Raw genomic sequence first — 24,618 nt, 5'->3', positions numbered from 1 at the left:
GGTACGCATATGTATCGAACAATACAACATTTGTAATTTATTTTATCAACTTTCCTTCCGACGATGCTGTCTGTGTTGAGCGCTCAGTGAATCTGTGTTCGACTACTCCGCCTAGGCTGCACTGTCGAGCGCAGATCCACTGAGCGCTCAACACAGACAGCATAGTCAGAAGGAAGAGCGCAGGGCAAGCTAGCAAGACACATGGACCTCCCCCACCCTCATTCAGATCTGGCGTTTGGAATTATTTTGGTTTTCATGTGACGTATGACCCTGAAGGTAAGCGAGTCATGGACTAAAGTAAAACAGTATGTTGGATGTGCCATGCAATGCTCAATTACATGGGTGGGAGCTAGTGTGTTAGCGCAGTTAGCTCGTTAACGTGTTGGCTGTCTAGCCCCACACACGGGCGATCGGCGGTAGCTCGTTAACGGAGATTTGCCGTGTTGTGGCGTTAAGGTCATTTCAACGAGATTAACCTGAAAGCACTAGTGGGAACACAACGAATATGACTGCACATTTACACCGACATCATCCTAGTGCAAAGACCAAAACAACAAGCATGCTACTAACTTTAGCCGAGTCATTTAGACAGCTGTTAGCACATGATTCTCCTTATGCTGCTGAGAATATAGCCCAGAAGAAGCGGATAGTATAGCTTTTATTTTGGAAAGAGACATTTCTCTGTAATAAACTCTCTTTTCCAAAGATGAGTGATTCCTCAATCAGATACAGGGCTTGCAATATCGCTAGGCCGACGTCCTGGAGCTAGCGATTTTTTTCAGTCGGGCTACCAAAATCTATCTCTGCCCTGCCCGTCGGGCTATTGTAGGAAGGAAAAATATATGTCAATGCTTTTGCATTCTTTCAGAAATGTAGCTGGGTAATTATGTCATTGGCATCTGTGAGCCACTGTCAATATGTGACATATTGAAATCGCGTTTGAATTTGCGCTTGTTTTTTTTGCTTTCACTTTGCAATCGTGCGAACTGTGTATAGAGAGCGACAGCACTGATCTGTGAGTGATGATAATTTGCGCACCAATTCCTCTGACATCGTCTTATTAATCGTTAGCTTACTATGCAAACATGACAAGTGAAATCTCCCACAGCAAGCTTAAACATGTGAGAGGTTGATTGCGCAGAGAATCGCTGAGCTTATGTGAGTGCGTGTGTAAAAGCAGCAGGATATATATATTTTAGTTCTGCTGAGCCAAATAAGACAGGTCAGGGTGAAGAAGTGACAGCCAAAGAAAAGCTTACCACAAAACGGAGAAGTTATGACAAATCAGACTATAAGGCAAAAAGAAAGTGCAGCTTTATGGTTTCATGGACAAAATAATTTCTGTTGCTGCAATATGACGAACTATATAACCAGGGCTGCACATAAGTGGTCCGCAGGTGCGCATTCGCTGTCAAAATAAAAAACACGCACAAGGGTTAGGGTTAAATTTAAAAACTGTACTTTTGAGTTAAAATATAAATTTATAATTTTAATAAATGAAAAATTAAAAAGGCATGAACATTTTTTTTGTATCGAAAAAATATCGAACCGTGACACCAAAGTATCGAACCGAACCGAACTGTGAATTTTGTGTATCGTTGCACCCCTAATATATATATATAGATATATATATATATAGATATAGATATATATATATATAGATATAGATATATATATTGATATATATATATATTGATATATAGATATAGATATATATATTGATATATAGATATAGATATATATATAGATATATATATATATTGAGATATATATATATATATATATATATATATATATATATATATATTGATATATATATATTGATATATATAGATATATATATATATATATATATATATATATATATATATATATATATATATATTGATATTGATATTGATATATATAGATTGATATATATATATTGATATATATATATTGATATATATATATTGATATATATATATATATTGATATATATATATATATTGATATATATATATATATATATATATATATATATATATATATATATATATATATATATATATATATATATATATTGATATATATATATATCAATCAGTCAATCAACTGACTGCCTCCCACTAAAAATTTAACCACAGCTTGCCCAGAGCTACAAAATTCACTGCCCCCTCTTTAAAATGTTCTCACATGACCCAAACTAATTAGGACTGTAGCGGTTTGGGGACACGTGAGTATATTAAAACATTTATTCACACTACATTACAACGCTACATAATAGGCCAGCAGTAAACCATTTAGCTTCGGTTTGAGACACATTAAGATTTCATTTCATAAACAGGATTTGGTCTCCCTCTTGTGGAGGAAAAGTCAAGTTATCCCAGATTAAAACAAACAGCCTCCCCTGCGTCACTCCCCACAACCTCTCTGTCTCTCTCTAAAACTATCAAAGTTTCTGTTTTCATTTAGTGAGACAAAAAAAAAGATCCCTCCAGCAGCAGTTTGACTTATGAAAACAAACCCAAAACAGTAACAACTACTGTATAATTGAGAATGGGCCAGTGGAATGAGTCCTCTTTTATTTTCCATCTTCTTTTCTGTAAAAACAATAAGAAAAAAAGAAGTTTTAAAATACATTTTATCATAATTACAAAGCAGGAAGAACATATTTACTATCCATCCATCTATTTATTCCACTCCAGGGACAAGTGTGCCAGTCAGACAACCATTCACACTCACATTTGCACCCATATGAGCAATTTAGGATCACCATTTAGCCTAACCCCACTTTGGACTGTGGGAGGAAGCCAGAATACCCAGAGAGAACTCACACAGACACAGAAAGAACGTAGAAAACACAGAAAGCGTTTAGCTCACATTTTACCTTTAATTATATATCTTTAAAAAAATTACTTTTTAGATTTAAACTGTGAAGGGTTTTTTTTTAGCCAACCATCATTTCTTTATATTTTGTTAGGAAAATTTGATATATTTTCACCAGTTTATTGAAATATGCTAACATATATTAGGCAAAATTAATTCACCACTGGCCAAAATGCAGACCTAAACCATGACAGAGCATCCACTGTGTTTTACAGATGGCTGCAAACACTCACTATTGTACCTCTCTTCTAACCTTACATATTGATGACTATTTGAAACAAAGGTTTCACATTTGGATTCATCACTCCATGAGACCTGCTGTCACTGATTTTTCAGTCCTGTTCTTGTGTAATTTGGCATACTTCAGCCTTTTCTCCCTAGCTCACTTCTTGAATGCCTTCTTGACAGCCACCCTTCACCTGAGACCATTTCTGATGAGGTTTCAGTGAACAGTAGATGGGTCAACTGAAGGACCAGATGCATCATCAGGTCCTGTCTCAAGTCTTTGCTGGATTTTTCCCATTTCTCAAGGACATACCTTTCAAATACTGCTCATCTGCTGTAGATAGCTTTTCAGGCCGATCAATTCTTCATTTGTCCTGCACACCACACTGAGATGTGCCAAGCTTTTAGCTAAGAGCTCTTTGGGAGTCCCCTTTTTAATGCAAAAATGCTGTTTTGCGGCTGTCACACTGTGTTATCTTTGGTGTTTGTTTGGTTGTTTTTTTTTTAGATTCATTTGTTTTTAGAAATGAGTTATGTGCTTTTGTGACAGGCTGCAAGTAAAAAAGTGCACAAAAAGGTACAATTTAAAATTGGTTGTCTGTAACATGTCCACACAAAAGTGGTTCATTGGCGTAGGTGCCTTTTTTACACTTGATGATTTGTAGGTTAAAGAAAAAAACATTCCTATTTAAATTGTTAGGTACAAAGACTAAACTAAAAATAAGTCAAAACACCTTCAGAAAACTGGAGAACTATTCTTTAAGAGTACTTCTTTGAAAATCGCAAGAAAGTCTGGAAGCAAAACATTAAAAAGAAAAAGAAAAGAGTAATAGCTCAAGACTTTTGCATAATATTGTATCTTTGCACTACAGCAGATGAAGAAATTACTTGAGCAGAAGTTTTGTTTTGTTTAGGAGCTGAGATAATCCAGGCAAATACTCCTCACAAATCTAAAACAGTGATACTGGGATCAGAAATGTTTCCTTTTGTTGTTTGTTTGTATGTTAGACTTTATGACTGAAATTACTGTTTAGGTTTATAGTATTTATGAAATTCTTATATTACATTGTGGTAATTTGAAGGTATTTTATCTTTTATGATAAAGGCGTGATATCATTGAGATACTTAGCCTGGTATTGTATTGAATTTTTGTATTCCTTTCCTTATATCTATATAATTTCATTAGGATATTTATCAATAATAATGAAGTTGGTATACACACACAAACACACACACAGTCATATGAAAGGCCAGCAGCTGACGCCTGTAGTTTCACGAGTGGATAATAATGTTGCCGTAGGGTTTCACGGTAATTACTCCGCTTCAATGGGTTTAACCATGAGTCTCTAACCCGTGACGGTCATGAGGGGTTTTTGCCCCTCTCTGCTCTCCAGCACACTGAGTTAAGATATTTGAGGAGTGAAGAAACACAGCGCTCTGTGGACCCAATCTTTCTGAGAAGCCAAACCGACCAGAAGAGCTGCTTTCTGAATCCTTTCTCTCAAACTCGGTAAGGTAGCTGGTTTTTCTGTTTGTCTTACTTTTCTATAAAAAGAAGGCTTGTTAAAGGCATGTGGGGCATTGCGCTTTTATGAAAGGCTCAATTTGACATGACATTAATGTGAATTAAGGAAATGCTAATTAGGGTCTTCTTGATAAGGTTCATTTCACTGCACAGATGTAGGATGCTCAAAGACAACCTTAGTAGCAGTCGATTTCCATTGTATCTACATAATATATATGTGATTTGTATTGATGTGCACTTGAAGTCTGTAAGATAGCATCAGTCAACACAAAGACAGAGAGAATAGACAGATAGAAGAGATGCAGCTAAGTCCGGTGTATACACTGGACAGACACAGAGTGGAAAAAGTAAGTGGTCCAAAGCTTGGAACCCCTACACAGTTACACTTTTGTGTTATTTTAAAAGTTTTAATAATTGTATCAAGACATACTGGCTTTACATTACAGGCTATTAAAGAGTGAGGACTATCTGAACTTAATTTTACCTTATCAAGATTAGGTACAATATAATATTTTCACTTAAAAAATTTGCATGCGGGTAGATAATAATGATTTCACAGTGCAGAGCTAAGCTTTATGGCATTTAATTGTGTCCAGACTATTTGTTTGGCAGTTTATGGACCTCCCTCTGGGATAATATTAGACTACTGCAATTCATTGTATTATGGTCTAGATCAGGCCACCATCCATCGTCTTCAGATGGTTCAAACTGCAGCTGCTCGCCTGCTAACTGGTACCAAACGGAGAGAGCATATAACCCCAGTTTTAGCTTCTTTACACTGGCTTCCTGTCTCCTACAGGATCCAATTTAAACTTTTACTTTTTGTTTTTAAGTCACTTCATGCCCGAGCCCCTCCTTACCTGTCTGAGCTCCTCTCTGCCTATGCTCCAGGAAAAACCACGAGGTCTAGCTCAAAACTAATGTTGGCCATCCCACGGACTAATCTCAAATCCCGTGGTAATAGATCCTTCTCTGTGGCAGGTCCCAGACTTTGGAATAGTCTCCCCTTAAATATTAGATCTGCACAAACACTTGAGCAATTTAAATCATTACTAAAGACACATTTCTATGCCCTGGCTTTTAACACACTATGACCCAAGCATTTTGGTCTTATTTGAATTAGTTTAGTTATTGTTTTAATTCTTTTATTGTCCTATTATTGTTTTTTATTGTTATTATTGTATTACATTGTTGCTTTTTAATGCCATTTTTATATTGTTAAGCACTTTGTGCAGCATCGGCTGTTTGAAACGTGCTATATAAATAAATTTGACCTTGACCTTGACCTTAATATCAAAGCAGTACCTCACATCATAGTCCATTTTCAATTATTATATGGCTATATAGGCTACAATGGGTTTAAATAGTTAGTCATGTGAGCGTATTGTCTATTTGTTCCTTATAAAATTATCCCTTGTTGACTTTCAGCTTGATGTTGTGTAATCGTACACACGGCATGCCTCGTGGGGACTTCAACGTTTATTTTGCCAGCAGCAGGCGAGGAAACGTCAGAGCTGAGGAGTATGTGTCTATTGTCATCTTAAAATCATTGCTATTAAGCTACTGCTGTGCCCAAATTTGTATTGTTGTGAACACTTTAAAACCCATGTGCAAAGAAAAGTTTTTCTCAATTTGAATTGTGTTGTGGACCACAGGGCAGTGGGCATAGCTCTGCTGGTTGTCATCCTTGCAGCACTTCTCATCCTGGGCTGCTGGTACTTCAAGAAAAGGAGTGGCTACAAACTTATCAGAGTGAGACCATCACACTTTATAACTGATTTTTGTTATTCTGATTTGTTGTTGGTGAACATCTGTAAAATGTCAAAATGAAAATTCAGTTCACCCTATTTCAAAGAGCATCATGTGTTCAGTTTGTACCCATCTTTTCCCAGCCTGTATCACTATGTTCTCATTTTGTTTCATCACAATGTTCTCATTTTGTTTCATCACAAACCCTCGTACACATTTCTGTAACTTGCAGAGCCCCAGATCAGGATCATCAGGTTATACAGGAAGCCAGTACTCGGAGGCAGGATCTCCAGCAGAAAACAAGATGGCTCTTACTGATTTTGGCAGCTTCCGATCTGTGGTGAGACAATTACTTCAGGAATAATAGCCACATATACAGGATATAGTAATGCCCCGCCCAAAAAAAAAATCACAAATCAGTAGGTATTTCATTTAAATTTTGTGCAACCTGATATTCCACACAGAGCCTCAGAGCTTTGAAACATGATGTAGAGCACGTGAAAGCAAAAGCTGTGGATGCCTGAAGCAAGGATTATGTCACCAGACTGGAGGGAGGTATAAAAATGTTTAGTTCCCAGAGATGATGTGTGTATGGTGGAAAAGTGAAAGGAGGATCAGAGCAGCAGTCTTTCAAATATCATGTGGAATCCCGTGTGTGAAAAATTGACATTTTGCATTTGTTGTTATGACACGTCCCTAGGGAAATAAACTTTGGCTTCACTTTTCAACGCTGCATAAACATGTTATTCACATATAACTGAACTGTAGCTTTCATTTTTGTTGTTGTTCCACTTCTCTACAGGTTCCTAATGCACCTCCAGCCTATGAGAAGATTTCCTCTGGGCCTTTGCCACCTCCGTATTCCCCCTGAAGCACTGTGGCTGAAGATGGAAGAGGCAAAGAAAGACAATGAAGAAGGAACTCCAAGCTCACCTTGCTGTTTGAAAATATATAATCTTATGTCCCTAGCAATATAGTGCATTGTAGCCAAATATAGGTGAAACTACTGTATCTCCCACTTTGTAAAATTAAAAACGACAAAAATGAACACAGCTTTAATACTATAGCTTGTTTCAATAAACAGTAAAACACTATTATTGCACATTTCTGAGGATAAGAAAGCAGACACGCTTGTTTGGGACAGTTGCATTGTTTATTTCCATGCAGTATCGTCCAGAATTGTTCCATGAAAATGTACCTAGTAATTTTTTTGATTTTTTGGGGGGGAAAAAAATCTATATGGTAAAAATAAATAAATGTGACTTTAAAACATTTATATTGGCTCAAATATGTAGTACAAATTTCTCTAGTAGTTTATTTCTAAAAAAGTAAAATGCCTCTTTCAAATAGTTACTAGTTGAAAATAAGGACATGACAGACTGGATGCTGATGGATTTTTCCTTTCTTTTCTTTCCAACCTGACAGACAAAAGTAGAGCAAGTTGTAATGATAAATCGTAAACAATACTGGGACTGAAATGCTAAACTGCTAAAGCTCAACTTGAAATCTATTTCATCTACCTTCCTGTTGTATCAATTGGTTATAACACTTGCAATTACTCAAGGAAGGGTCTACACATTTGAAATCAGGGCAACCTTAGTAGTGTCCCCCTCCAGAAACTCTTCACAGTATACATTTTTCACCATGTCTGACTGAGCAGGTTTACATGTAAGACAATTAAATCAGAGGATGAAACCTAATGTAGCATAAGTTTAAGTTAGGAGTCAAACTAAAGCTGAAAATGTAGTTCTTTAACCAGGATTAAAACAAGCAAAAATATGTGAACCCTGCTAAAACTAAGCAGCTGAAAAGTGGTGTCTGAGCTTTCACACTCCACTTTAATTGGTTCACTTTGTGTCTGCCGTTGAAGGCTGTAAAGAGGAATCATGTGTTTGTAGTGCTCCAGTGGAACTGTTGGTACAAATCACCAGTGCATCCCGAGGTTCAGTCAGCTCTGCTGAACTGACCGGCCGCTGAACAGTGCTCAAAACAGCCCCATCGGGACTAATGAGCATCTTGGAAGCTACACTTGTATGCAGACCCAGGGCTGAGGTCTCCACAGAGTGTTTTCCAAGTGTCTGATTGGTCAGTACAACAGGTGGATGGATGGTGGTGTTCGTTTTACTCGATGGGATTGTTTGACCTGGAGTGATTATTACAGTTGTGCTGGATGAAGATGTGGTCTCCACAGTTGCTGTTTCAAATGTGTTGACAGTGCTTCCGATGGGTGGAACAGTAGCAACAGGCAGTGCCTGCATTCTAGAGACTCCACTGATGATTGGTGGAACAGCCACAGTTGGCAAAACCTGTGTCCGTGTGCCAGCAGGCACTGTTTGCACGAGTGGGGTCTGTTTTTTGATTGATGTGTTGCTCAGCCCTGAATGCATTAAAACCTGTGGTTGAGCGGTGGTCGGTGCTGCAAATCGGACAGCTGTCTGCTGAGGCTGTATGCCTAGGGTTGTCACTGCAATCACATGCTGGGTAGGAAGAGAACCATGCAAAGCTGGTGTGTCTGCTATTACTGGTGCTACTGGCGAAGAGAGGGGTGCAGGAACTGGTATAACAGGGCTGGGTAGGGTAACAGCTGATGGCCTGGGTACTACAGGCAATGACAGAGGTCCCGACAATCTGGCCAAGGGGGGTGCTACTACAGGTGAAATGGTTGATAAACATTTTGCTTGTGTAGTGGCAGCTAGTCTGACTGTGCCCTGTGCTGATCCAAGACAAGGGGCACTTGTTAACACTGGTACAGTTGGTACACTGTCTAACCTTGCTGTAGGGGAGACCAGAGTGGATGTACCTACTGGAGGTAACGCAAAGTTACCCACGTGTGCAGTTGGCAACCTAGGAAGTGCCGATACTACATTTGTTTTACTGGGTAACAAATTTGAGCCCAGGCCAGGTGTTCCTGTTAGTTTTAGTGACAAGACATTAGGAGTGGTTGCCAGCAACGGTGGAACGACAGCAGGGGTGCTTGCCACAAAGGGAGAACTTACAGCTGTGACACCAGGCAGCCTGGCTGGGGGTTGGGGTAAAACTGGCGCCCTGGGGGCTACCATGGCATGGCTTGCACCTTGAGAAGGTACTGATGGTCCAGTGCTTGTAGGACTGGCAGGAGGCACTTGTTGTGCAGGGCTAGAGATGATAAGGACGTGGCTGCCTGGAGCCAAACCCTGGGGAGGGACTACAAAGCGTGCATTGTTGAGGAGAATTTGTGTGCCAGCAGCAAGTGGCGTAGAGGTGTTAATGACTATTCTCTGCTGGATTGTGCTGGTTGCAGAGGTGGTGAATGGGGTACAGGTGGTTGTTGCAGAGGAGAGAGGGAGTTGGGTTTTATTGCGAGCAAACTGAGATGAAGAGAAGGAGGAGGAGGAAGTGGTTTCTTCACCGATACTCCTCTGACAATCAAGAGTGAGTGTGGAAGTTCGGTCTGGCCTACTCTCCACAGTAGTAGCTGTCTGAACAGGAGTGGTGATGGACACTACGCTTCCTGGGATATTAACATCATTCTTTATCATGTTTCCCTTTGGCTGAGCAGCAGCAGTGTTTATGGATGTATAACAGCCTGTTTGTGACATCAAGGAGGATGCTGGGATTCCCTGGAGGTGAGAGCTGGTGCTGACTGATCCATGAGAGACAAGCTGGGAAGAACTAGTGATGGCATTTAAACTTGTTGCTGGGACCAGTCCAGTGGTAGTGGTGAAGGTTGTTGGACCACATGCATTTGAAACAGACCCTGGTGTGAACTTGGAAGCAGACTGTGACAGGGCATAAGTAGTCTGTCCAGTAGTTGCTTTCCCTGGTAACTGGATTTGAACACCTGGTGAAACATAAAGATGAGAAAAATATTTATTAAATTTGTGGTGGAAAAGGTTTCTTTGATTCCAGCAAATCAAGCACTACAGCGAAGTAGTCAACAATGCGAGTCCAACACATCAGTCTTTTTTCCAAGCCAAACCAACTGTGAAGATGACATCATCATATAGCCATGCTGTCTCTCTCTCTCTCTCTCTCTCTCTCTCTCTCTCTCTCTCTCTCTCTCACTCACTCACTCACTCACTCTGAGTAAGAAGGCAGCATGACCAAGACGTGTTGTCCTCAGTTGTTCTGCAAGATAATGCTTTCTACAGAAGACAAGAGCAGCACACATTCCTGTAATCACTATCAAAATCACAGGTAAGTCATTTATCAAACCATCTTCTCTTCTTCTTTTGCCTGCATCCTTTTAAGGCTGCCATAACGAATTATCTTCTTCCCATTCTTTCAAATCAACCCTCTCCGTGCCCTTCTTCACTGCATACATGAACCTTCTCTGTGGTCTTCCTTGTTTTCTCCTGTCCACATGGCAACTCAATCTTGAACATCCTTCGTCCAGTAAATCCACTATCCCTCCTTTGCACATGTCCAAACCATGACCTCAAGTTAATCTGTCTATCACCACTGCAACCAAGAAGGGGTTCAGAGCAGATCCCTGCTCACCAACTTCACTGCTTAAAAAGCTTCACCTGCTCTGCTACATTCGATTTACTTATATGCCAACATTGGATAGTGTGGCATTTCTCCCACTATGAGATACACGTTATACACATAAACTTTACAAAGTTTTCAAAATTGAGCCAACCCAAGACAAACAACAAATAATAATAATAATAAAAAAACAAAAACTCACCTTGGGGCAGGGTGATGTTTTTGCCCTTGGATAATGGCTCCAAGCTGATACTTCTAGCAGGTTTTCCTGGTTTTAATCCCACCTTCAGAGTCTGACTTGATAATGAAGTGGTTGCTCCCTGTCCACTTGCACACGTTGCCATCGCCGGTGCTGAAAGGCTTCCAATGACGGTGGCTGATGATGTCAATGCGGGCTGAGTGACAAACATGAGTCTTGAACTAGGACCTGGCTTCGGGGAGGAGGGTGTCCCTTTGGATGCAGCTACATTTGAGGATGAGGATGAAGATGGAGTAACCAGGATGAATTTGGTAACTTGGGATCCTTCATCTGTAGTGGTGCGTTTCATACCAGTCTTGCTGGTGGCTGCTTGGGAAAACCCTGAGCCACTTTGTAGTGGCACGGCAACACTGCTATTAGCTACTGAAGCTTGAAAATGAGAACCAGCAGCAGGTGTGTGGACTGGCTGAGAAATGTTTGTCACAACTGTAGAACCAGTTGAGCTACTGAGGCCCTGACTTACAGCAACAGCACTGGCTGTAGTTTGACTTTTTGGGCATGTTATACCACTACCAGTGGTTGCAGTGAGCATGGTATTTTTGAGAGAGGAAGGGGTTTTTAACACAGGATGGATCTGCTGCTGGGGTTGGGAAATTGTCATTGCTTGGACAACAGAAGGTGCGGTCTGAGTGGGAGCAGAAGTAGACTGTGTGGCCTTGGACAGAAGGAAGGCTTTAAACTGAGGCGAGATAGTGATGACTGGACTGGTATGTACAGAGCCAAGTGTGTTTTGGTCCGAGGATGTCTGGACCTTGACAATGCCCGTGTTGCCACATCTAGTTGTTACCAGGATTGACTGTGAGTCACGGATGCACACAGTCTTCAGCTCCTGTTTCGGGTCTGTAGGTTTCTCAGGCTCAGTACAAACTGCATTTGAAACTGCTGTGATGGAGGTTGTGTTTGGTGTGGTATCGTGTGAAGCACTAGCTTGGACACTGCATAACTGTGTCTCTTTAGATCCTGCTCTGTTTAGAGCCCCGTGTTGAAGACGAGGTGAAACCGAAGGAGAAGGGGTCTTCACTGTCCTGGCATCTTTTAGGGGCGCCACTTGTTGAACAGGAATTCTGTTTTCAGGAATCCTGAACCCAGGCACATCGGTAGACATAGAAAAAGAGCTGGCCACTTTGGAAACTATTGCCTGAAAGCCTTTAGTCTGTTGTTGAGCTAAAGAGCAAGACTTTGCTTCAGTTTTATGAACGAGAAGGTTAGAAGGCAGAATCACTACTTGCTGGACAGTCTTTTCTCCAGTGTCTTGGCCCAGGACGGGCTGAACTGAGATCTTTATTGGGCTATTGTTGTCTTTCCTTACAAGGTGACCCAGTCCCTCAGGCACCTTGTACACCACTTGGACTGGATTTTTAAGTGCAGTCTGTGTTGGTTTGCCTTGTGGAGATTTAGGAAGAACTGCTGCCACAGTGGCCACTTCTGACTGCTCAGGGGCTTTTGTCTGCTGTGGTCCTCGTACCTCAATCTGTTGCTTGTTCTGTTGGGAACTGGATGGAGAACTTTGTGCTTTTGAAAGTTTGGTGTTAGCTACTGCAGTTGTAGGCAGCGAGACCAAAGACCTCTTGCTCGGTTCATCTTCACTGTTAACACCTGGGCAATCAGCAGGTCGATTCATTAAGGTCACTTTGTTTCCCACACTCTTAGCCAGCAGGGTGGGGATGGGCGTGTAGCCCTTAGGTAGTCCAATGGTTGGGTGAAGGATGGGGGATCTGGGAGGCGCTGAAGCATGGGCTGTTACCCTTTCTGCCCATGCTGAATCCCTGGATTTATTTGCTGGGTTCAGGTCAGATCTCGACTGTGACCTGGAGTCGGCATAAGCAATTATGCTGCTTACAGTCTGATCTTTTTGCCACAGACCAATTCCTTTCTCTGTACTGGCTTGAGGGTGTTTTAGGTGGTTTGGAGGTACACATGTCACCGTGTTTTCTCCAGTAGACTCAGCCTTAATGTCTCTAGTGCTTTCTGAGAAGAAAATAGAAAAGTCTATTAGAGATATATTGATTTATAAGCTTTACAATTGCCTATGAAGGTTCAATAGGCAGTGACTTTCATGTAGTACAGTCAAATAAGCTAAGAACAGTGTAAACTGACTGCACTACTGCCTACAGAATGAGGAAAATCTTACATTTCAGTAAACAAAACAACAACGTTAGATTCAAGCGCAATTACCTCCACTCCAGAGACCTCTGGGAACTCTGTTTTCCATGTCTTCCTCTTCTGATCTCCCATAATGATCTGACAGTGAAGGAACCTCCTTCCCTAAATCCCTTTCTTCATCATCATCAGATGATGATGATGATAAATTGCTCTCTTCGCGCTCAAAGTTACTGTACTCTGGGTGCTTCTTGAAATCATCAAATTCCTTCTTCAAACGAAGCCTGACAATAGAAAAACAATGAAAAAAATCAAGACTTCAGTAATGATGCTATATTACAATGAGCTGTTTAAATAAAGTTGTCATCACTATACTTTGTTCTGGACAGACGACCACCAAATGAGCAAACATACCATTAAGACCAGCAATACAAATTAAACAGAAGACAACACCAACAAAACTCAATCATGGTAAACCTTAAATTCAATTTGAATGTATTTGAATAAACACTCACTGGCCAATTTATTAATTGCAGTAGGTTAACTGCTTGTCATCATAAATGGCTAACAAGCCTATCACATGCTTCCAACTCAAAGCATTTAGGCACGTAGACTGAGACAAGATGACCTCTTGAAGTTCAAAAGGAGCATCAGCATAAAGATAAGTCAGGTAAGATTTTTCAGCACAACCCTCTCTAGGGCTTACAAAGAACAGACTAAAAAAGACAAGAGAAAATATCCAGTGAGCAGCAGCTTTCTGATTAATAATGCCTTGTTAATACCAGAAGTCAGAAAACAATTTCCAGATTACTTCAAGATGATAGAAAGGCAACAGTACCTCAAATGGCCATGCCTTACAGCCGAAGTATGAAAAAAAAGCATATCTGACTGTAGGGTTTTGCGATATGACGAAATATATTCGACGACGAAATTAAAACATTTATCGTTTCATATTATACCCTACTGTTTGTTTCATGGTGTCGCAAAATACACTGTTTACAGCAATCTGTTTTCATCGTTTGGATGGTCACCGTGTGGATGCAGGCACAGAGAATACCAGCATGGCCAGTCAAGATGGGGCAGAACCAGGCAGCTCCAAACAGAAGGACCTCTGTAGCATGGACATGGTTTGGTTATGAAAAGTCTGACACGGACCAGAAAACTGTACTATTCAAATTATGCCCCACCACAGGCTCAAACACGACAAACCTCTTCTACCACCTACGCAAGAATCATGTGAAAGAGTACGGAGAGAGTTTACGGATGAGAAGCCTACAAATGATACAGGCTCACCAAAATCGACAATAGGTGATTGGAAAAACATTGCCTGATCTGACAATTATTGATTTCTGCTATAAAATATATTATTTCTTATATTATTTTCCTGACACACTTTGAGCCCCTCAGTATCAGTTGAGCATCATTTTAACACCACAGCCCACCTGAATATTATTGCAAACCATCCTTGTATGACCACAGTGATGGTGATGGTTGACAACTGCTTTCAGAAGAATAACACACCAACTACAGAATTCAAATGATCTAACACTGGTTTCCTGAACATGACAGTGAGTTCTCTCTGTACTCAAATGCTTCCACAGTCACCAGATCTCAATCCAACAGAGCACCTGTGGGATGTGGCGGAAAGCGAGATTCACACCATGGACGTGCAACCAACAAGTGTGCAGCAACCGTGTGATGCTATTTCGTCATAACGCCCAAAATCTCTGAGCAATGTTTGTAGCACCTTGTTGCCTTGTTGAAGCTGTGCGATGAAGAATTAAGGAAGCTCTAAAGACAAAAGGGGGTCAAACCTACCTACTGTTGTACCTAATAAAGTGTCCAGTGAGCTTGCATAAATATGAATGAAGAATAAATCCAATTATTGTGTAAGCGTCAAACCTGTTCCTTTGGTGTGCTTTGACAAGCTTGGGTTCCCAGGGTGAGAGCTCATTCAGTAGTCTGATTAGTGTGCTATGGAGGTCTTTCACTGCTTCTCTCCTATAGTACCACCGACCCTGCGAGTTCAAACGTGTAAAGGAAAACTTAAGTGAGTGGGCAACACTGAAATGTGAGGAAACAAACTTTTTTCCCTCTGCTTAATAAAAATGACTGTAACCTACCAATCTCTTTTTAGTGCTCTCCAGGTCATCAAGCTCATCTTCAGTCTTACCGATCAGCTCGCGTAATTCCTCGAGACTGGTGCAGACCAACTATACAAGAGGAAAAAAAGGGCACAGAAAACTGTCAAGGACTAAATCAGGTTTAAAATTAAAATAGGAAAAAACAGACTAACAAAGGAACAAGATCAGAGTGTACAGTGAATCTGACTACCTTGAATGAGGGCTCAGCTGAAAGTTCCTCTTTGATTTTCTTTGAACATTCAGGTTTTTTACCTGTCAGAAATAATTAATACACAAATGATTTTGATGTAATACTGACGGAAGCCACAGGAGCGACATCATTACCAATCTTTTTTCCCCTCACCTGTTTTATGTTTCTTTTTCTTGTCTTTTCTCTTGATTGTTGTGCCAACTTTCCGCAGTGTAGACTTGGCAGCCTCAGCTGGGGACAGCCTCATCCTGTCCACATGCGGTAGCTGCTTGTGCTCTCCTTTTACCCTCAGCAGCTGTTCCCTCCCTCGCTTTTTCTTCCGCTTTTTTTTTTTAGTCCATATTTTGTCATTCGCCCTCTCTTCAGTCGAGTTTTGAGTGCTCTCAGAAGACAGCTGTGTGGCCAGCTCTGATGGACCACAACAGAAGCCACACTCCTCAGATTTAACACTGCTAGTTTTCTTTTTACAACATTCAAAACACGAAGATCTTTGGTGTCCCTGAGTGGGACTTCCTCCCTCCATTTTGACTCCCAACGGTTTAGTTGGAGAGGCCAGATTCACAGATCGAGCTGGAGACCTGCCTGTGTAGCTGTGCTCCCCTACATTCAGACAAGGCTCTTGTGTTTCTGCTTTAATAGTGCGAACCGCACCCAGTGTCAAGCCCGGCTCCTGTTTTATTGTGATTCTCTTTGCTTGTTGCTCCACATCTAAAGTCTCTTGCTTTAAATGAATTCTTACACTACCTCCTTCACTGGGACTGATGTGTGTGTGGCGCAGTGAGTTTGTGTGTATTTTTAAGTCCGGTTTAGAGTCTTCACAAGAGTCTCCATCAGAGGACGCTAATTCAGAAATCTGCTCCAGCGACCACAACTTTAACTTTTTTTGATCTTCTTCTTTCTCGTTTTCCTTTTTGAAAACACTAAATGTCTCTCTTTTCCGTTTTCCCAAATTACCGGTCTCTACAGTGTCCATGGAGACTCCAAAACACCCCCTATCACTTTTATTGCCCTCATCCCGCATGCCATCTGACTCATCCTCCATACCTGGCTTAAAATCAACTTTTTTCACCCATACCGAAGGAAATGGGAATGCTGGGGGTGTGCTGGGGCTCTGGCGATAGATCCTCAGGTCTGCGCCACAGAAATGTGGGAAATGTATATAGGTATTCTCCTTGCTGTCATAGCCCAAGATAGACTCCCTACATTCGTGGATGGGCTGGGCGAGCACAGCATCCTGTACATCCTTCTGTGTTTCATACACATGATCACATAGCCCCTTCAGAAGCCATACTCGCTGATAGAAGGGCAACAAGTGGAAGGGTTTCTCTTCTAAAGGGCTAACCTCCCCTAGGGTGCTAAAAAACTGGTGGCAAAGTCCCAGCTGTTCAGCGCGACCTGGCTGATCACGGGAGGCACCAATGGTTCGATACCAGCCTAAAACACGCTGCCTTAGCTCCGACTCCCATCGCCTGTAAGGCAACGTAGGCCGGCGGTGCAGTGTGGCCCTCCTCTGTGGAGGCGAGAGCAGGGAAGACATTATTTTGGAGAGGAGCAGGCTGCAACGGGGCATCAGCAAACAACGTTCCAGCTCAAAAAATATGATCTCAGGGAGGTTGAGGGCAGTCTGAGCTAGGCAGAGAAAGTGTCCTATAGCAGGGAGTTCCCAGAGGGTCTGCACAGTGTGGGGAAAAGCCAGTGAAAGCAAGCTCTGCTCCCACTCTTCCACCTCCTTAGCTGACATTTCTTCAGCCTCTTTCTTCTCAAGCTCACGTTGCCTGCAAATGCAAAGGTATAGTTGTGGTTTTAAACTCTGCTTTACTTTTGCACTAAATCATCACAAAACTCAACACGCAACAGAGACTTTTAGTCTTTCCTTTCAGCAATTCACTCACCTCTTCTCCTCCTTGGCCCTCTGTTGCTCCTCTAGCCGCAGGGTCTGCACCATGATCGACTCGTGCCCACCGACAGTGATCGTAGCAAGGCTACGAGGTGTGGATCGCCGCCGCGTGGAGGTGCCCCCCGTGCCCCGTTCCTCCTCTGCCCCAAAACGTCCTTTAGAAGTAACTGCCAAAGTTGTTTTCTCTCGCAGCGTTCTAGTTTGACAAATGGAGAAAGAAAAAAGGAAAACAAAAAGCCGGGTACACCAAAACGAATAAAGTTACTTTGTAAAACCAAATGAACATGGAGTATAATGACACTACTAATGTGATCAAACAGACAAATAATTATTTAAAATGGGATAACTGTAACATGCAAGTACATTTTGTTATTAATAAGCAAATAAATACTAAATAAGATGGTTGAGACATAATTTGCTGTCTCGTTACTTTATAAACATTACTTTTTATTATTATTATTAATTTTAGTTTAAAATAATATAAACATTACTATTATTATAAATTACTGACTGGAAACTTGTGAAACACCAACTTGTTGAGAATCCAAGTGACAGAAAACACCTTTGGTATGATCGTGATTGCAACTTTACAATACTTTGGACATTTCTCTCCGCAGCAATCTGTTCAAGAGTGTAGTTTCATTATCTTTACCTGGACAGCAGCGTCAGCTTCTGCTCCAGCATAATTTCCAGCTTTTGTGCCTGTTTGGAGATCCAGTGGTCCACACCATGGTAGCGATAACAGTTCTCCAACATCAGTCTGAAGTCCGCAACAAACTCTGTTATGGTCTCGTATTCCTGGCTGACAAACTTCTCCTCCATCCTCCGCAAGCACATCGACTGCCTGAGCTGTGACTGCACCCGACCCTTGACCCCTCCGATACCATGCTGGGCCTCCTGGTGGCCAATGGGATAGAGGAATGGGCTGGTGATCCCTTTGTGCTTATCCAAAAGAAAGCCAGTAAATATCCTATAAGCTTGCTGGACCTCATAGTTCATGTCCTCTTCGAAGGTATTGCTGTTGGTGGAAATGCAGACTTCAGGCAGTGAGAGGTCACTGTTGGAAAACTCTGACATACCATCATTGCTCAGAGCCAGGTGGTCACCTTCTGCAGTGAGATCTCCACTGTCACCAGGGCAGCACAACGCCACCACTGTATCAACGTCACAGGTGCCATTACTGAGCCCCGCTTCTGTTATAACCAAGCCGGTGTTTTCAGCGTTGCTGCGCACCCATTTTTGACTTTGTGAAGACATGACGATGTCAGAGGCGAGCTGCTGAGGTGCGGAGTCTCGGTCAGTCACATCTGCTGTGATTTCCTCGGTCATGTCCTCCTGATCCATAGCACTGACGCCTGAAGAGGGTGACAGGTGTCACCTATGGCGACTTCTTATTTTACAAATAACACTCAGTGATGAAAGAATAGACTTGGTCAAATATACAATGCATTTATACAGCCCCCAAAAACCGCAAAATGGGAAAACTGTAAATTAATTTGATGCCCAACATCGCTGAGCTAAGTTTGCTTTCATTTTAAGCGATGTCATGAACAGTGAACACATTATCAGAGACACATGATAAAACGCGGGGGTGTTTACCTCGTAGAATTAGCGGGGTGACTTATCTTACCCTAAATGCCCCATCTTTCAAAACTTTCCCTGCATCAGTGTCTAGCTAACTCGAAGTTAGCTGTTCACACGCTAGCGCAAAATCAAGTCAGAATAACGGTAAGCAAACAAAAGTTTGCTCTGCCTGTTCTTCAACAAAAACTAAAGGGCACCCCCTTATCGCTCCTCGCATCCTGACCACGTGCAAAATAACAACAAAACGAAGTGACCACAGACAGAATTTGGTTGGTTCAACGACATACCTCGCCGTTTTCAGCTCGGCTCCTCAGACGCACCAGGCAGGGCAAGCTTAGCAGCCACGAAGGCTTGCTAGTTCTGCTAGCTTTGCTATTGTTTCCAGCCTAGGGCCTGCAATTGCTGCGTTTGCTCTCCATGGTGAAAATGTTGCAGCGGTTACATGTCCAGGTAAAAAAGTTAAGCGGGCGTATCATGTCGCCATCGCACGGAATGATGTCAGTGACAACTGGACGGCTAACGGAGCATTAGCCGATTGTTTCAAAACGCATAACAGTTCATTGTCACTAGCTACCCAGCTAACCAGCTAGGTTTTCAACTTGACAGCTACTTTATGGCGGGTAAAAATGTACACATTCACTTCAGAGTCAAATATACACCGTGTGGCAGGTATACTATGAACGCTGAGCGCTTACAAAAAGCTAGTAACTGACTCCTCTGGGTTGTTTGAAGACAACTGAAGTGTCCAGTTCGCTTCCACCCTGCGTGCCCTCGATGCAAATGTGCGCAGCTTGACGCAGCTAGCATGTTCCGTGTCACGCCGAACCGTTGTTTTGTTTTGTTTATTTCTTACGAGGGGGGGAAAGGCGGGCACACACATACATTACACACACTCGATGCTGTATCATTGAGCTTTTTAAAAGTATGTCTCTTATCGTCGTGCAAAATGCGAACGCGCTGAGACACTTATCATTACACAAATTAATACACGCGTAAAAATCCACCAACTGATAAAGCCACAATGCACAGAATGACACTGTTTAAAGTTCATTTACACTTAAGGGCTTAAGCGCCTCAAAATAAGTTAGATGAGATATAAAAGAATGTTCGTGTACGACGTAAAGTTCTGCAACGCGCACGTCTCACGTTTCGCCGGTAGATGTCGCTAGAGATCAATGTACGGCAGATGAGCGTCACACGCCTGTGATTAGAGTAAGTTTCCCTTCTTTTAATCTCTCAGGTCGTCCCTTAACCTCTTTATTAATTACCCCAAATCACATTGTGGCTATACTTGTAATTAGAGTGTGATTTAGCACAACATGTAATACAACTCATAGGTTTACATTAACAAAGCACGTGACATGGAGCCGCAGTAAAATGAGCAACTCTGACAACGAGGAGGTCTCCTGCTGGGACAACTGTTAATTAAGCAATTGTGCCACCAGGGAACCGTGCTGCACAGAGACTTCAGCGCAGCTAAAAGGTGGGTTTTCAGTCCAGTATGGGCCCTCATTTTGGCGCAAAATAATGGATGATTATGAGTTATATGACACTTAAGAAATACATTAAGAAAATCCGACTAATATATAAAGCACAAAATACGAAAATATGTGTACTTTCTCCAGTAAATCGTAAAAGGGATATCCAGAAGGTTGGAAATACTGAAGATGGTCAAGAAATTGCTTCCATATGTCTGCAGCATAGTTGCGATACTATGACTGCATTTTAAGTGCCCCGCCTGCTTTTGTAGAACATAATGCATGTATTTGATCCCATGTGTCATTAAGTGAAAATATAAATGAAACAAGAAGAGCAATTGGTTTCCTTGCTGGAGCAAGAGCAGCATCTTTCTCAAAGTGATGCAGCTGTAGGCCTTCTTGTGAGAAGGTGGAAGGTTTGACTAAAATTCAATACTGTGAAAAACTCTTGAGTCACCCTTATTTCTTTATATTTTTAAGATGAAACTTAGAATAGGTGCCAAAGTTAACTGATACATATGCAAACATTAATGGAAATTCAGTATGCAAGACAAAAACAGTTGATACAATTCTAAAGAGCTTGAAAGTCAGTATTTTCGTATGACCACATTTGTTCTTCAGCACAGCAAGAAGCTTTCTTGTCATTTCTTTAAATATTCTTCAGGAATAGTTCTCTAGATTTTTTGAAGACATCTAAAACTCTGTTCTGTCAAGATGGTCCCACTGCTTCAATAATGTTAAAGTCTGGCCTCTGGGGAGGCCAATCTATGACTGATATCGTACCACTGTTTGTTTTTCCAAATATGCTTTTACTGCATTGCTAGTCTGTTTGAGATCATTGTTATGCTCTTGTCAGTCAGTCTTTCTAGACAATATTGTATTGTGGATCAAAATCTGATGGTACTTTTCTGGCTTAATAAATCCATATTAACAAGATCCCCCAAGACCACTGACTGAACTGTGGGCCCAAACACGATAGAACCTCTGCTGTGTTTTAGGTCTTTCCTAATATTGACAACAATTTAAACCACAAATGTCAAATTTGGATTCATCACTCCATGAAACCTGTTGCCACTGACTTTCAGTGCAGTTATTGTGTAATTTGGCATACCTCATCCTTTTCTCCCTGTTTTCCTTATGTAAGAATCATTTCTTGACAGCCACCCTTCCACTGAAAAAATTTCTGATGAAACTTTGGCAAACATGGATCAATTGAAGAGCAAAATGTATACTGCACTGCACAAAGTCTGTGCAGGCCAGTCAAGTTCTTCCAGAACTCGCTCATCTCTGTCTTTATGGACCTTGCTTTGTGTGCAACACGAAGAGGCCATCTTCAAACTGTTCTGTCGGCATTGTTTTGGCACAATGCAGAGAGACAAGTACCGCTCTCCTGGCAACTGCCAAACCCAGACTTTTCCATCGGCATGCCAGATGAAGAACCAGGATTTGTCACCCCAGAACATACTGAACAAAAAGAACACACTGTTCTTGAGCCAATCTGAAGGCCATGTGAAGTTTGGAGCTCTGACTCTGCAGAAAGTTGTTGACCTCTGTGCACTATATGCCTCAACATGCACTGACCCCGCTCTGTGATTTTTCATGGCCTACCACGTCATGACTCAGTTGCTGTAGTTCCCAATTGCTTCCGCTTTGTTACATTACCACTAACAGTTGTCTGTGAAATATTCAGATAGAGGAAATTTCATGACTGGACTTGTTGCACAGGTGGCGTCCTATCACAGTGCCATGCTGGAATTCACTGAGCTCTTGAGAGCGACCCATTCTTTCACAAGAAACAGTAGAAGCAGTCTGCATGCCTACGTGCTTCATTATATACACCCGTGACCGTGGAAGTGATTGGAACACCTGAACTCAATGATTTGGATGAGTGAATACTTTTGGGAATTGAATGTATCTCTCAGGTCCTGTGTCAGGTCTTTGCTGGATTTTTTCCCGTTTTTATGGACATGACTTTCATATACTGCTTACCCGCTTTAGATAGTTTCTCACACCTGCTACATCTTCTTTTGTCCTGCACACCATGCTGAGATATGTCAAATTTTCAGCTAATAGCACTCTGGCAAACCCCTTGTTGGTGCAAAAATATAAATTTATGTCTGTCAAGCTGTGCTGTCTTTAGTATTTGTTAATACTTACTAAAAAAAGTACAAACAAATGGTGTGTTTTTGTGATAGTCTCCTAGTAACAAAGTGCCTAAAAATTTAAAAAGGGTTCTTTGGTAAGTTGTCTGTTATGTGTAGGCACAACACTGGTTCAGCCCTTAAACTAGGCTCAGTATATATAGGGCCTTGGTGGTCGGCACACTGAACGGCATCCAGAGGACGGTCTGTTTATTCAGCCTCACCTCTGGTGCCGGTGCCCACTTCTCAATTTTAAATCGCACATAGACATTGAGGGTTCCTGGGAGGGGCCGAGCTGTCACCAGCTGAAATCAAGAGAGGGTTGTTGGGACCGTGCCTCTCTTTTAAATGCACTCAAGAACAGCACCCATCAAGACCACACATGAGCGGAGTGAGGCATGGAGTCTTCTCACACCCACTTCTCTGTTTGCCGTCTGGGGCAGGGGGCTGGGAAGAGGAACTGGCCGTCTGGTTGGGGTCTGGGCTTCAGGTCTCTGGGCCTGGGTCTGCTCTGGCTTAGCCAGCTGCTGATGGAACCTGTGGGCTCATCACCGGCTGCTGAGTGACCCCCGTTCCAGGGCTCTCCTCACCTTTTTTCTAGGCGTTTGCCCCTGCAGTGGTCCTGCAGACACACGCAGGTGCGCACACAATATTGTATGCTGCTCAATAAAATTTAATATTTCTTATTTACTGTTAGCAATGCATATGTTGGTTGTTGCTGTGGTTTCCAAACTGTGTTTTTGCTTGTTTTTTTTCAGCAGGTGGTGAAGCAGATTTTCAGTGTTTTTTCTCTCTCTATCCCTCTTCTTCTCTATTTTCTCTCCCTTTCCTCTGTTAACTTTCTCCCCCCCACTTCTCTTTCTTCTTCTTTTTCTTTTCTGTCCCCCGGTCTTGTCTGGTCTGATTGTAAAAACTCAAAATAAAAACAAACAAACAATATATTTATTAAGCTTTATATTACAGAACAAGCAAACGATAATCGTACAGTTAACATAAGATTTACATTAAACAACATAGTCCCCAAAATAAACAAATATAGATAAAAATAAAATAAAATAAAACCAAATCAAGCATGGGTAAAACAAACAAAACAAGAGCAAATAATAAATACAAAAAAAATACAAAACAACTCAGCACCAAGTATCATTTTCTAAGTTAATTCCCTTCATAATGTCTCAGAAACTCAATTAAAGGTAACCATATTTCTTCAAATATACTCCCTTTGCTCTGACAATATGAGTAAGTCGTTCCAAATCAACACTTGATGCCATCTCCTTCACCCAATCTAATAAAAATCTAATAAAATATGACTATCAAATGGACCAGTATAGCAAAAGCTATAATGGTCCACTTGGAAATATAAATATGTTGGACATCAGTTGTGACTGCTAAAAAAGAAAGAAAAAGAAAACAAAATTAGGCTAAGTTTTTAATTTTTAGATTGGTGTTAAGTGGTTTACTGGGTCATTATAGTTAAATTAAAAAAAATAGAGAGATAATATGCTAAAATTCTATTACAGCCTGCCCGATGTGGTATTGATGAGCATACTTCTTGAGACTTTGGCTGTCTAAAAATCTTTGAGTAAACTGTTTTCAAAAAGTTCAGTGTTTTTATGGTAATATCTGCACTGATTTGCCCAAATCTTTTCTCAGATATATGCCCTCCATACACCAAAAAAGAAAAAGATGAAAACAAACTATGAAACTAACTAAAACAAAACCTTTTGAATAAAAACTAAACTGAATTAAAAAAAAAAAAGTCAAAACAACCTACAAACACATCCCTATGAAAATGGTCAGGTACAAGGAGTGGACTGAAAATGAGTGGAAAAAGCACCGAGTGGCCTCAAGAAAGACCTCTAGACAGCCTGAAGAACTCTTTGCAGTATGGCTCATTGAAGTCTTCAGCGCTGTAGACTTCTTTATAGGACCCTGGTTTAGGCCGAGGAGCATACGTCACACATAGTAACATATAGCCCCCACGTGTTGTT

General features: G+C 41.4%; 2 protein-coding genes across 2 annotated transcripts; one reads left to right on the top strand and one right to left on the bottom strand.

The window, feature by feature from the left end:
* The first annotated feature begins 138 nt into the window (after positions 1-138).
* On the top strand, positions 139-7,643 carry mlana (melan-A). The gene is made up of 6 exons (XM_026173808.2): positions 139-276; positions 4,488-4,603; positions 6,047-6,139; positions 6,274-6,370; positions 6,600-6,707; positions 7,170-7,643. Exons 1-6 carry the CDS (start codon positions 265-267, stop codon positions 7,236-7,238), a joined length of 495 nt encoding a protein of 164 aa, XP_026029593.1. The 5' UTR covers positions 139-264; the 3' UTR covers positions 7,239-7,643.
* Positions 7,502-19,786, bottom strand: brd10 (bromodomain containing 10). The gene is made up of 10 exons (XM_026173801.2): positions 19,296-19,786; positions 18,077-18,779; positions 17,420-17,620; positions 15,681-17,302; positions 15,528-15,589; positions 15,317-15,406; positions 15,096-15,211; positions 13,269-13,477; positions 11,037-13,061; positions 7,502-10,187 (listed from the first exon to the last, which is right to left on the bottom strand). The coding sequence occupies exons 2-10, from the start codon at positions 18,766-18,768 to the stop codon at positions 8,215-8,217; spliced, it is 6,990 nt and encodes a 2,329-aa protein (XP_026029586.1). The 5' UTR covers positions 18,769-18,779; positions 19,296-19,786; the 3' UTR covers positions 7,502-8,214.
* Positions 19,787-24,618: the final 4,832 nt, after the last annotated feature.

Source organism: Astatotilapia calliptera, chromosome 7 (genome assembly GCF_964374335.1).
Source record: "Astatotilapia calliptera chromosome 7, fAstCal68.1, whole genome shotgun sequence".
NCBI classification, from domain to species: Eukaryota; Metazoa; Chordata; class Actinopteri; order Cichliformes; family Cichlidae; genus Astatotilapia; species Astatotilapia calliptera.
The sequence above is the reverse complement of the archived record's forward strand: the minus strand, read 5'-3'. Positions and strand labels throughout refer to the sequence as shown.